General features: G+C 36.0%; 1 protein-coding gene across 5 annotated transcripts in view; it reads left to right on the forward strand.

The window, feature by feature from the left end:
* The window catches only part of ksr2 (kinase suppressor of ras 2), a 104,718-nt gene that overhangs the window by 61,757 nt on the left and 29,157 nt on the right, over positions 1-13,804 (forward strand). For 2 of the 5 annotated variants that reach the window (XM_089130557.1, XM_089130561.1), the window contains exons 8-15: positions 1,437-1,520; positions 2,709-2,794; positions 3,284-3,313; positions 4,170-4,279; positions 6,794-6,962; positions 7,823-7,864; positions 9,729-9,795; positions 13,580-13,628. In XM_089130557.1, coding sequence (XP_088986683.1) covers positions 1,437-1,520; positions 2,709-2,794; positions 3,284-3,313; positions 4,170-4,279; positions 6,794-6,962; positions 7,823-7,864; positions 9,729-9,795; positions 13,580-13,628 — 637 coding nt within the window. The remainder of the gene's footprint in view (positions 1-1,436; positions 1,521-2,708; positions 2,795-3,283; positions 3,314-4,169; positions 4,280-6,793; positions 6,963-7,822; positions 7,865-9,728; positions 9,796-13,579; positions 13,629-13,804) is intronic. The other 3 variants (XM_089130558.1, XM_089130559.1, XM_089130560.1) reach the window with 3 other exon arrangements.

Below are 13,804 nucleotides of genomic sequence, written 5' to 3' on the forward strand. Positions count from 1 at the left end.
TGAAAATGATAACTACGTCGGGCTGAAAAAAGCAAAAAAAACACTTGTGTCGTGCCTGGCGTTGCATTGCGCCAACTGTATGATAGGGATCATAAAGTTTATAATAAGATCTTGCCATGGCTTAGCCATCAAAAGACATGCAAAGTTCACCAAGGCTTAAAAATACCTTGTTTTTAACGTCTCCTTTTCTCTGCACTCCAAATGGGATAAATCCGACTTCGAGGGGCATTCCAGAGTGAGAGCAATCATGGCCGCCATATTGAAGGCCCTGTTCCTAATGGCACACTTCATAATCACTTACAAATGTGACACACTATAGTCTTATATACATGGACGATCACGTGGCCAGTCCATTGGAAGTCCAGAAGACCCTAGAGTGTCCCATTTGTCATTTTAGGAATCAGAAGGGTCACTTTTGTCGTGCCCTCACAGATGTGAGCTTCACAGTAGACTTCTACTCAACAGTCAAAGTGCTGTTACGTCACGGAAGTGCAAACTGTTTAGGATGCCATTTGGGACAGGGCCAGAATCAAAGGGTATAACATTTGTGCGACTACGGTGCCTCCTCATTTAGCTTGGCAAGATGGCGCAGAAGTTTTGGTGCTCGACACCCTTCATCCCTTCGAAGGCCTCACATATTAGGGCATTGGGATGAGCCCTTCAGAATGGACTGCAGGTGTGAAAATGAATGTCAACATAGATGGACAACTGCCACAGTTTCAGATAAACAGATCCAAAAAATTGAAACGCTCATGTCAACTTTAAACTGAGATGGCTACGGTGATGTGAGCTGCGTACTAAAGCCAGCCTCCTCTTTTATGAGACAGCGCGGCTTCAATCTAATGAAGACACTTTGACACTGTCAGAACCCATTAGTCATATTCTATTAACTGTCAGCTTCTGTTCATATCAGAGAAATAGATTGGCAAATGCACAGTGACCCTTCAGAGGAACTCCATTGCAGGAGATTTGAATGGCCCTTTCATTGTGGAGAACGGCGACATGTAAACAAAAAGAGATAGAGAGAGAATAAATTAAGAAAATATAGAGCGCTTGCTGAACAATGGCCAATGCATCCATATGGCCTTTGTCCTCACGTATATTTGTCAAGTGCGGATGCTCAGTTAAGCGCAAAGGAGATATTGAGAGCTACTATTAAATTACTCTGATTTGAGAATTACTGGCAAAGTGTCTCTCTTTGGGCATATCTGTCTCTCGATGAAAAGGTTACTTGGCAAACGTGATCGCTGCAGTGACACATTCGCTCTTTTATCTGAAGAGTTTAGGAGTGGTTGTCAAAGGTCAGAACCATCTGTCGATAGTTTGACAGCGAAGCAAAACAAACCCATATGGCCTCATGCATTTTAAAAATGGATGAAATTAGATTCTATAAAAGGGTCAGTAATGAATTGCGTCACCCGTTTGTGCTTCCGCAGGTTTTCCACGAAGTATTGGATGTCGCAGACGTGTATCGTGTGCGGTAAAGGAATGCTATTCGGCTTGAAATGCAAAAACTGCAAGTAAGTGCTTAAATGCCACCAAAAAAATTAAAAATCATGCTTTTCTTAATCGTACGCATGACATAACAATGTGAAATTATGAGATGCTAATTCATAATTATGTGATTCAAAAGTAGACATTTACCAAAATTATGAGATGCTATGTCATAATTATGTGATAAAAAGTAGAAAGTATGACATAAAAGGTCAACATTGAGATAAAAAGTCATAAAATGTAAATGATGAGATAAGTTATTATGGACAAAAAGCTATTGTGACTTTTTGTTTCACAATAAATCGTTAGAATTGATTTTTGAATTTTTGGTAAATTGATTTATCAATCAATTTAAAAGATTTTTATCTCATAATTCTTTATTCTCGATATTTAATGAGTTCATTCTCAAGATTGTATTTCGACTTTTTTTCTCGAAATTTAACAAAAAATTTTCTCGAAACACAACAACTTTATTCTCAAGATTGTATTATGACTTTTTCTCTCGAAATTTAACACGTTTTTTTTTTCCCCCCGAAACACAATGACTTTATTCTTAGTATTTAAGGAGTTTATTCTCAAGATTGTATTACGACTATTTTCTTGAAATTTAACGAGTTTAATCTCTGGTTGTGATGAGTTTTGCATGGGCAAACCACCACTTAGGTTTTCTTTAAGATAAAAAGATAATAAAATCAAGTAATTTTTGCAATTCTGTCTGTTTTTTGCAATCGCTTCTGATGCAGAAATTACACGCTGAATCTCTGCACATCATGTGTAGGCCATAAATGTCAAATGTTAAATATAAACTCCACTATTTATTGCCATTTCTTAATCCATCTCTTATGATCATACACATCTCTGAAAAAGAAAATTCATAGCATTTCAGCTTTGTAAAGATGTGATTTGATGTTTTGGTTGTCATCAAAGCCTCTTTTAGAATTCAGTGCGACACATTTTGTTCCTGCAGTAGTGTCAGTAGAACATTCAAATTGAGCATAATTATCATTATCATTAAAAGATTATTTGAATAAATTACTTTCCTAATAGTTTCCACTCTACCACCCTTGACTATGGCATCTTGTTACTAAGATACTTGCTGGCTTTTGACACCTTCCAAATGATGGCTGCATATTAAGTGTTTGTTTTGAATATTCATTGATTTGCTTTTACAAGAGCAAACTAATAAACATTTCTGTCATGCTTTCTTTCACCAGATTGAAGTGCCACAACAAATGCACCAAAGAAGCACCGCCCTGTCATTTACTCATATACCACAGAGGAGGTAGGGAATCATTCAGAGGTATTTAAACTTTTATGTTTTCTTCTTTTTTTGTTAACTCCATGAATGAATGCTAAAATCCATTGTACTACACAAGGCAGGCCATTAATTATGGTTCAAATGTGATTTCAGAAACAGCAATGTTCCTATACACAGCATGTTTTCAACCTCATAATTCCTTAATATTCAATTGAACATATATTTAATTACATGCTTTATCTGTCTAAAGAAAAATTTTGCATTTAGAAAATTGGTTCCCAAACAAGAGAATGTGTTTTAAGGGAATAATTCTGGGAACAATGAAGAAGGGTTTTTTTTTTTTAAAGACTGTCATAGTGGCTTCACATCTGCCTTGCATTAATGTACTAAACAATTTGTCTTGTTCTCTGTGAAGCATTATGTTTAACCTTCAGACTGCAGCCTCCTTACCATTTTTTTCTCTTTCTTTCTTTTTCTCCAACTGTGTGCTGTTTTCACCACCTCATCTTTCTCTCATTTGTAATGTTGCAGATCAAGGAACATCTCAAGGTGAGAGAGCAGGTTTGTGCCCCTTAAGCACATTATTTCCTTTTTCATACCTTCAGGTTTGTTTTGCCGATGTCGTATGAATATGTACACGACCAATCAAAAGTTTGTTGTTTGTAAGATTTTTTTATGTTTTTGAAAGAAGTCTCTTCTGCTCAACAAGGCTACATTTATCTGATCAAAAATGATTATTACAATTTTCAATTATAACATATTTATAAAATAGAATTGATTCCTGTCATGTCAAAACTGAATTTTCAGCCTCATTCCTCTTCAGTGTGACATGATCCTTCAGAAATTATTTTAATATGCTGATTTGTTGTTTTTTTTGTGTGTGTTTTTTTACTATTATTAATGTTAAAAACAGTTGCGTTGCTTAACATTTTTTGTGGAAACCTTGATACATTTTTTCAGGTTTCTTCTCAATGAAAAGAACCGCATTTATTTGATTTAGAAATCTTTTATTTTTAATATTATAAATGCCTTTTACTGTCATTGTTGATCAATTTGATGTGTTCTCGCTGAATAAAAGTACTTATTTCTTAAAGAAAAAAATCATACTGACCCCATTCTTTCGAGAGGTAATGTATATCAATATATTACAGTATATGAATACATGAATATAGCATAGCAAATATGTTAACCCAATTTTAAAATACTTTCTTTCTGCTATACTTTAAAAAAAGTGAACAGTGATTTTTTATATGCCCTGGTCGTCGCTGTGATATTTCTGATAGATACTGTACATAATGCATGGGTTAGTGGCTCTTCCATTAAAATGTGACAAGACTTTTCAGAGTTTTTCTGTTACCGTGACAACTGCCTCTTGTTACCGTGGATACTATGCTGTTTCTCTCGCTCTCTCTCTTAGCTCGTCAGCTCGTCAGGACCGAGTCGGTACCATGTGACATAAACAACCCCCTCAGGTACTTAGACCTCCACATTAGCCAGACTCTCCCCAAGACCAACAAAATCAACAAGGTAAGAATAGTTACGTATTACATCTAAGCAAACACATCTCAACACTGTTACATCCCTCCACTGTCAACATTATTACAAAACTATCTTGGCTAGACTGGCACTACATGTCCTTCCTGCAATTTTCAACACATTTGCTTTTGCTTTTTATTGAAATAAGTTGCATCAAAAGCCATTTTTGCAGACCAAAACCAAACAACCTTCCTGTAGTTTTCCACACAACTGGTTTTCGCATATGTGTATTGGAATACAAAGCACGACTATGAGCGTGACATTTTTAAGACAAGTATATGTTTTAAAAACGTGTCTTGAGAACCCCGTGTTCAATTCCATTCCATTGCGCTTTATTTAGTTGATTTTAAATGCAAGAACACGTCCTCCGTCTCCTCTTCTGTGTGAAGGGAACTGACTTCATATCCAATAAACATCACTTCAGATAAAGCTGGGAAAAAATAACAGCAAAAGAATATGCGGCTACAGTATGTGTACCTAATATATCTGTCAAAGGAATAACTGTGACAAAGTATAGTTCACTGCAAATTTAAAAAATGTTTAATAATATGAAACGTGTTGCTTTCAGTTATGTACTGTATGGAAGTCTTAAAGGGATAGTTCACCCAAAAATTAAAATTAAGTCATTATTTTCTCACCCCCATGCTGTACCAACCCCGTAAGACCTTCGTTCGTCTTCGGGACACAAATGAAGATATTTTTGATCAATTTGAGAGCTGGATCACTCCTACATAGACTGCCTAAGGGATTGAAACTTGACGGCCCAGAAAGTCATTGAAGAAAATGTTAAATATTCCATGTGACTACAGTGGCTCAACTATAAGTTTATCAAGCGTTGAGAATACTTTTTGTGCAGAAAAAACAACAAAAATAATAACTTACTGTAATTCGACTATTCCTTTTCTTCCTTGTAGGCCTGAGACGAGAGTTCAAGAAATTTCCATGACGCATGCGCGAGAAATTTCCATGCACGTGTTTTTTCTGCACAAAAAGTATTCTTGTCGCTTGATAAACTTATAGTTGAGCCACTGTAGTCACTTGGAATATTTAAACATTTTCTTCATTGACTTTCTGGGCCGTCAAATTTCAATCCCTTAGGCAGCCTATAGCAGTGATCCAGCTCTTAAATTTAATCAAAAATATCTTCATTTGTGTTCCGAAGACGAACGAAGGTCTTACGAGGTTGGTTCAGCATGGGGGTGAGTAATTAATGACTTAATTTTCATTTTTGGGTGAACTATCCCTTTAAAGTCAGCATGAAACGGAAGTTGCAGGAGTTTATCCAACAGTAACAGCTTCTCGAACAGGAAAAAATGTTGGGCGGGACTTGATTTTTTTCCATCAGGAATTGATTGGATTTGGATGGTTGTGGTTTGCTATTGGTCGATCTCACGTGAGTGACAGGTCGTCCTGACGCCCTCTGGCCAATAAAAAAACATCTTCAGAGATGCTGCTAGAAGGAAGGGAGGTTATTTTGATTAAAAGATTATGAGGGCACATGAATTAAAAAAATAATAATGTTGTGCATGGTTTAATCATTTACATTTATTCATTGGTTGACTTTACATTGCTATATATGTCAGAGGTCGCACGCCTCTGGAGCAACTAGGGGTTAAGTGTCTTGCTCATTGGTGTCTCGCAGTGGATTCGAACCCTTGTCTCTCACACCAAAGGCATGTGTCTTATCCACTGCGCTATCACCACCCCATTTATAATAAAAACAGCAATATTCCAAAAAATAAGAATGGTCAATTTTGACAATTCTTGGTGACTTTAAGAAGTAACACTTTTTTTTTTTTGTATCCAACTCATTTTTAAGGTAAGAACCAGCGCTGCCATTTGTAACTTGAATGTTTGAGGATTCTGGTGTCATTCGTTTCCAGTTATTTTACCTGTACAAAAACAGCCTTTATTGTCATAATCATAAACAAATTGTTTTTTTGCCAAATAGTTTTACTGTTTACTGTACTTTGTTATTCTAGTTATCTATATCTACCTGTAGCGGCTAATAAATTGGAACTCTTGCATAACGGTATCGTTTACTTTGAAACTCGTTTTCAAAAATGCATACAAAATGCAAATGTTATATTCAAAACACATAAAATGTTTTCGTTTTTAGTAGCTCATGCTAATTTGCCCTGCTTGGTAAATCTGGCCCTTAATCACCAGAAATAGTATCCAAAAATCCTGGCATAATGACTGGCATAGCATAGTGTCTTTTTTCTTTTGCCTTTTTTGTTGTTTTATCAAATATACAGTACATGCCACTCAGTCTTCCTTTTTACAACACAATCTTGGACAGTTTTTCTAATGTAGCACGACGACTCTCCAGATTTCAGCCCTCAGGAGATCAGGTCCACAGCCGCCACACCACTGGTTTTTGATGAATATTTTACTGACCGTGAGAATGAAGCCAGGTTTACTGATGTCTGACCGTGCCAGTAATGAGCAGAGGCTAGGGAGTGTTTTTTTGTGTTATGAAAGGTCTGTCTCTCTCTGTTTCAGGACCACATCCCTGTGCCGTATCAGCCCGACTCCAGCAGCAACCCCTCCTCCACCACCTCCTCCACCCCTTCATCTCCTGCTCCCCCTCTGCCGCCCAGCGCGACACCCCCGTCTCCTCTGCACCCGTCCCCGCAGAGTGCCAGACAGCAGAAACAGTCCAACCTTACAGGTACCAGCTAAAAAACACAAGACTATATTATACTTTCCTATTAGATTGAGATTGTTCCCATTGAATTTAAAACAATTGCTTTTTTCTTCTATCAATACAAATTATATCATCATAATAGCTAGAGTATAGCTTTACTGTTTATGAATTTGAATCCAACATAACTGAAAAAAGACTGTTTAGTGAGGGAGTCAGTTGCGTTTCCCGAAAGCATAGTTAGCCAAATATGGTCGCAAGTTCCATCATTATCAGCATAGTTTAACGAGTCTGTTTTTTCCCAAAATCATTCCCAAACAGCATCGGAAAGTTGTGTGGTTGGAACGACAGCTCTCGAGATGTGGTTTGAAACATAGTTTCTAAATTGCATGACATGTGGACTTAAAGGGATAGTTCACTTTGAAATGAATTTTTGGTATGTTTTAGCTTACCTCAAGGGCATCCAAGATGTAGGTGTCTTTGTTTCCCCAGTAGTTTCAATTTTGATATTTTTAGGTCAAACCGTTCTTGTCTGTCAGTCATATAATGGAGGTCTATGGTCACCACCTCAAAGAGCATGCACAGAGAAGTCCAAATTAAACACGATTTAATGACTCGTAAATGTAAGCACACATTGATGACCTAAAACACGAAACGAGCGGTTTGTGTGTGAAAACGAACAGTATTTATATGGTTTTTACCTTTATCGATTTTGAATGTGGTCTCAGACTTTTGGACATTTCTGTATCCTAAAAGTCGGTATTTCTATATTCTCTTTGTGATAAACTGTGGTGAATTTTTCAGAGCAATAACACACGCCAATAATCACCTGGGGGTTTGTTGAATTTGATTGAATTGTGTCTGCTTCTCTCCTGTGCTCCTCTCAGCATCTCATTTCTACAAATACAAGCAGCAGTTCATCTTCCCTGGTAAGTGTGTCATAATTGGTCATTACCCCTACCCATAATGCAGCGCGGCATACCGAGGCAAACTTTTTTGATGTCATTTTGATGCCATCTTTTCTTTGAGACGCAACAAACCCTCTCCCTCTGTCTCTCTTTCCGTCTTCTTGTCGTCTCTTAACCAGCAATGCTGTGTTCTGTAATGATGGTTCCTTTAAAGGCGAGGCCGGCTGATAAGTGCCTGTATTCTGTGGGAGGCACTCAGCTCGCTGCATGTTTCTGATGAGCGTGTGGAGGGAGGAAAGCCATGGTCTTGTTGATAGTTTAGATAGTGGCTACAGATGGTAATTTGACTGGTTTAATCCAATGAAGAGAACACTTATGTGAGGTGCTGAGATCACATTGTACCTTTAAGAAGGGAACATAGGGCCAGTTTTATCCATTAGACATAAAGGGCATTTTTTGTTAAAATATAATCAAGAAGGGTTTCATCTTTCCTGACAATAAAGCATAATATATTTGTCCGAGAGTATAATATGTTGCTTACTTACCAATTCAATAAATCAATGGACATTCAGTGTTGACTTGAGTTGAGATTTTATTCTCATTTTATTTATTCTTCTCACACTAATTGATTCATTGATTCATTTCTCAAACGACTATGTAGGAAGCAAAGGGGCAGGTTTGGTCTCAGCTTTGGTGGTGACATCCCACCCCCAAACCACCCCCTCGGTTTTTTCAGCCAATCAAATGATGGCGTTTCTTGTACTGTCGTCCTGACCGTCGGAATCGATCCAAATAGCAGCACTGAAGTTTGCTAAAATATTGGTAGGGACAATTTTCATCGTAAAATATTGATTGGGACTAGTACCTAGCGCTAGCCTGCCCCTTAATCCCCTTAATTATTTAGTTTATGATACAATGAATTTAATATTTTTAGTGAAATATGCTTTTTGAAGTTGATGCTCAGAAGTGTGTGGATGGAAATCACCTGTTTATATTTGACTTTGAGTTATATTGTATTATTAAAAAAACAATCTTGTTACTGCACTAGCATTATAACAAAGTTTTTGCTCAACTAACAAAGCAATATATTTCAGAATATTAAAATACATTTGCAGACTGAATAACATGCAGTTATTCACAACCTTACTATAACCCCTACTCTTCTGCACAATGGTAAAGATCAAAACTTCAACATAATAGAAACTCTTTAAAATGTCAAACATAACTGACATAAACATTAACAGATGTTTCCCTTTACTCAATAACACATAAAATAACACTTAATTTCAACATTTCCTCTCCATTATCAGCCACGTGCAAAGCATGCTGGGAACTAACATTGGTGTCTTTAAATAAAACCACTTAAAATAAATTGGTACCCCTTTTTCCTTAATTTTATCAGCTGTGTTTCCTTAAAGAAATTAGAAAAATGTATCTCTTGGTTGTATTAGTGAAATGATCTCAATATTTTCTATACAACACTGAACCACAATTTTCTTAATAAAATATAAACAATATTTTTAATTATCACCTTCATTTTTTTAATGAAATTTACAAGACCCATGATTCATTTTTCACAGTGTACAAATGTCTTGAATCATGAATAATATCATGAATATCATGAATAATAAAATAATAAATCTTACTGACCCCAAGCATTTGACCGGTAGTAATTCTTCAGATGGTTGTGTAGTAAACAACACAGTGAATCAGCTTTTGACTGTTGCAGTGTAAGTCAGATAGTTAAATTTTGTTCTCAGCAATGCTCCTGCATGTTTCCATGAATTTATTTCTCTATTAGTCTACAAAAATACACTCTTTTACAAATGTCGTTTTCTCTCTCAACTCTGCCTTGTGACTTATTTTTAACTCTTTCTCTTTGTAGACGTGGCCCCTGAGGTTCCCACCAGGGCCCCTCAAGTCATTCTACACCCTGTTCTGTCTGAGACTGGGTAAGTATGTGTGTGAATATATGTGTGTGAGTTTGTTGATTTGACATTTTAGGATGCATTTAAACATGATGACATCAGTCTGCCTGTGTAGAGCGTTCCAAATCAGTCTGAGGTCATAGACAGCAAGAGTAAAGTTGTGCCCTAAATGACACACTATACGCTATGCACATATACTGTTCACTATGTACTCGACCATGAAGTGTATGAATTTTATAAGGTTATTTTGTCATCCAACATCTAAGTGTGATAGCCCCGCCCCTTGCGACAGTTCAGTGCATAAAGTGGCCAACATTACATACTTAATTTTTTCTGTTAATTAAGTACAACATCTGGGTATTTAAAGTGCACTTTTTTGGTGGGGGGGATCTTAGAGTGTGAATTAGTGCAAATGCATGTAAATCAAATATGTTAATTTATCTCTTTAACACTTTAGTTAATGACATTATTTGCATTAACTAACTACATTTGTTGCAGTGTTTAATCATCTGTGTTCACGTTAGTTAAAAAAAAAAGTTTTCATTGTTAGTTCATGTTAGCTGAGGTCCATTAAATAATATTAACAGATACCACTTTCGATTTTAATAATATAATTAATCGTTAATGCATTTATTTTTAAATAATGTATTAGTAAATGTTGAAATTAACATATTTTGACATAGATATATTTTTCACTGTTAGTTCATGTTAACTTATGTAGTTAACTAATGTTAAGAAATGGAACCTGTTGTAAAGTGTTACCATTATCTATTGTTAAGGCCTTTGTGGAAATTTAGGTAAAAAAAAAAAAGAAGCTCTAATTACCTCTGGTTTTATTTAACCTAACAGTGTTCTCTGAAGGTCACATGTTAATCAGCTTCTGTTCATTCTGAATGCAAAATTAGTAGAATTCATAAAATATAGATTACTTTCTATTTACAATGCCAGCAGCCATATCACCCTGTAGCCCAAGACTGGTGAATATTATACACTATAAACTAATTGGCTTCATCACCCTGTCTCCTCTCCACCAATTAGCTGGTGTGTGGTGGGCGAAATATGGCTACTGTCGCATCATCCAGGTGGATGCTGCACATTGGTGGTTGTTGAGAAGATCCCTCTTCCATGTAAAAGCGATGGATTAATATTGTATTGTTATGCTTATTTTGCTTTTTTGCCCCTTTGGATAGAGGTCAAATACCATCAAATGTGGAATTGTTATGCTTTTTGTCACTTATAAAGATACGCCAAGACCATTTAACTAGGGCTGGGTAATAAATATCGATTTCTCGATATGAATCGATTCTCATTTTTATGAACCGATATCGATTCTTAAATCTCAAGAATCGATTAGTCATCCTGTTTCATTTGAATGAATGGATCATTGTATCGCGGCTGCGCGCATCCAACAAATCGCAATAATCGTTGTCCTTTGTTACTATTGATATGAAACAAAGTCTCAATTTTCAAATTACGTCCATTTTCTTGAAAAATTCAAAAACATAAATAGCGTTTTGGGGCTGTGGCGTGAGATCGCTCTGGAGAAGCAGCAGCGCTGATCTCTCTAACGGCTTAATAATACCAGTTACAGCGCCAAATAAACATGAACGAGCATCTGAAAGTGTGTTAAAGATAGAGTACAACTTATCGAAATCCGTATCATGTCACATTGATTCGCTCAATCAGCGTTTCAACCGTGGAAAGACGTCAGTTAAACAGCTTGTAATCAATGTATCGTCATATTTACCTCAGAAAACCCACATAAACTTGTTAGTCAGCTAGAATAAATAACTCTAGAGAGGAGCATTTTGCTAAATATATACACCATATTACATATGCATTATAATCTTAATGTTCTTCAATATTTAATGCATATTTGAATAAATCTGGCAAGTTTTTATGACAGTCACCATTTAAATGTTTATATTTCATATTATCTTATTATTATAAAAATAAATAAAAGTGTAATTTAAGTGTTTGTAGCTACAAAACAGTTGTAATGAAGGCTAATGAAGCCTATAGGCTACAACTAGACTCCCATAGTTTACAGCATTAGTTAAGAGATTTGTTTCCCTTGAGAAAAATGGCCATTTATTGTAAATGATATCCAAAATAATCCATATTGAATCGAATCATAATCGAAATCGAATCGAATTGCAAGCTTGTGAATCGAAATCGAATCGAATTGTGAAATTTGTCTCAATACCCAGCCCTACATTTTACATTGTTTATTAATATACAAAAGTGTCTGAAATGTCATGTTCTGTCCTGTACTGTCTGTGTGCGTATTTAGAGCGATGCCCAGAGAAAGGCCACAGACATGTCAGACAGTTACGCCACGGCTTGTGTCTATTTATGGCAGATATGAGCATTTTAGATTACAGAATTATTGGAGCAAAAATATTTGTGGTGCAATAGTTGATGTGACTGAAGACAAGTCACACACACACTCTTTCACCAAACAAAGAGTGGGCTTGAGTTCACGCTACAGTGATGATGTCAACCATATCTGAGTATGTTTTGGAAAACTCAAAGACCCATAAAGAAAAATTGCCTTTTTAATGAACTGAATCAAGATGCAATACCTTCAGAAAAAAAAGGCATTTCAGTGTCTGTAATGCTTTGACAGCAGTATGTACTGCATTTTGCAGCTGAAATAAGTTGTTTGACATGGCTTTAGAGTGCACTTGTTTACAAGCATGTATGCATAAATGCCCTGACAGATCTTCCGGCATTGTCCGTCCATATTTTTCATCCCAAACTAGGGTCAAAGGCGTATTAACAAACACATTTCTTACCACACACATGTATAAGGCAAGTCATCCAGACTGAATAAGGCCTTTAGATTTATGCAGTTTTAGACACTGAATGTCTTTTTTGTAAGTGGAAGATGATGATTATATGCTGTACTGGCTAATAAGGTCATGGAAAAGTTTTAATCCTTATACAGTATGTGGTAGAATGTGCACTTTAAAACATGATGTGTTGGATTTACTTCAAATATATATGCGCCATTTTTGCATCATACTTTTAAAGTAATCCCAACTAGGAATATTTTTACTGAAAATTAACAAGACACCCTTTGTTATATGTACTTAAATATTTGAGTTCACACATATAACAAAGGGTGTCTTGTTAATTTTCAGTGAAATTATTCCAAGTTGGGATTACTTTAAAAGTATGATGCAAAAATGGTACATATATTTTAAGTAAATCCAATGCAGTGCAGGCCATGTGAGATCAAATCAAATCTTAGTTCTGTTAACTTAATATTTTAGCTCATTTATAAAAATAAGACAATTAAATGAGTTGAACCAACCATTTGAAACAATTTTTCCTGGAATTTTTCTGTGATATTTAGACTATATAGTTATGCAGAGTCAAAACCCGGAAGACTAATTCAGCATGGGTTCCCTCAAGATTTTCCAATGGGGTTTTAAAATGTGTTTTTTCAATTTATGAGCAAAATAAGGTCTGTGGTAAACATAACTTGGGGTTTATAAACGCTATTATAAAACTACCTAGGAAAATCTCAAGGGAACCGGTGGCGAATTAGTCTTCTGGGGTTTGAGTTTATGCGAGGTTCGTCACAGATAGGATGCTAACTCAAGCTGTAGAGCCACTTTTGTAGAAGCTAAAAATATGAAGATGAACAAGCAGATTTTTCTATGTGATCCTTTCAGATGGCCTAAAGTAAACAATGGATTTTAATTCCATTATAGGCCTTTGAAAATGAAACATTGGCTCGTTCTGCTGAGGTAAACGACCCTCCCTGTGCAAACACATTTTCTGTTTTCTCTTCACACAGTACCAAAGTGAGTCCCTTGCTACAAATTGAGGTTGAGCCAACATCTGATGTGAGTCATCCTGCTTCTATTGCAAATGTGTACAATCATATGCTAAAACCTGAGTACAAACACTCTTAAAAATAAAGGTTCTTTATTGGCATAGATAATTCCATGAAGGACCATTAAAATCCATGAAACCTTTCCATTGCACAAAAGGCTCTTTAGATTATTAGAATGTTTACTGT

The sequence above is a fragment of the Pimephales promelas genome, chromosome 4, assembly GCF_988280905.1.
Source record: "Pimephales promelas chromosome 4, fPimPro1.hap1.1, whole genome shotgun sequence".
In the NCBI taxonomy this organism is placed as follows: domain Eukaryota; kingdom Metazoa; phylum Chordata; class Actinopteri; order Cypriniformes; family Leuciscidae; genus Pimephales; species Pimephales promelas.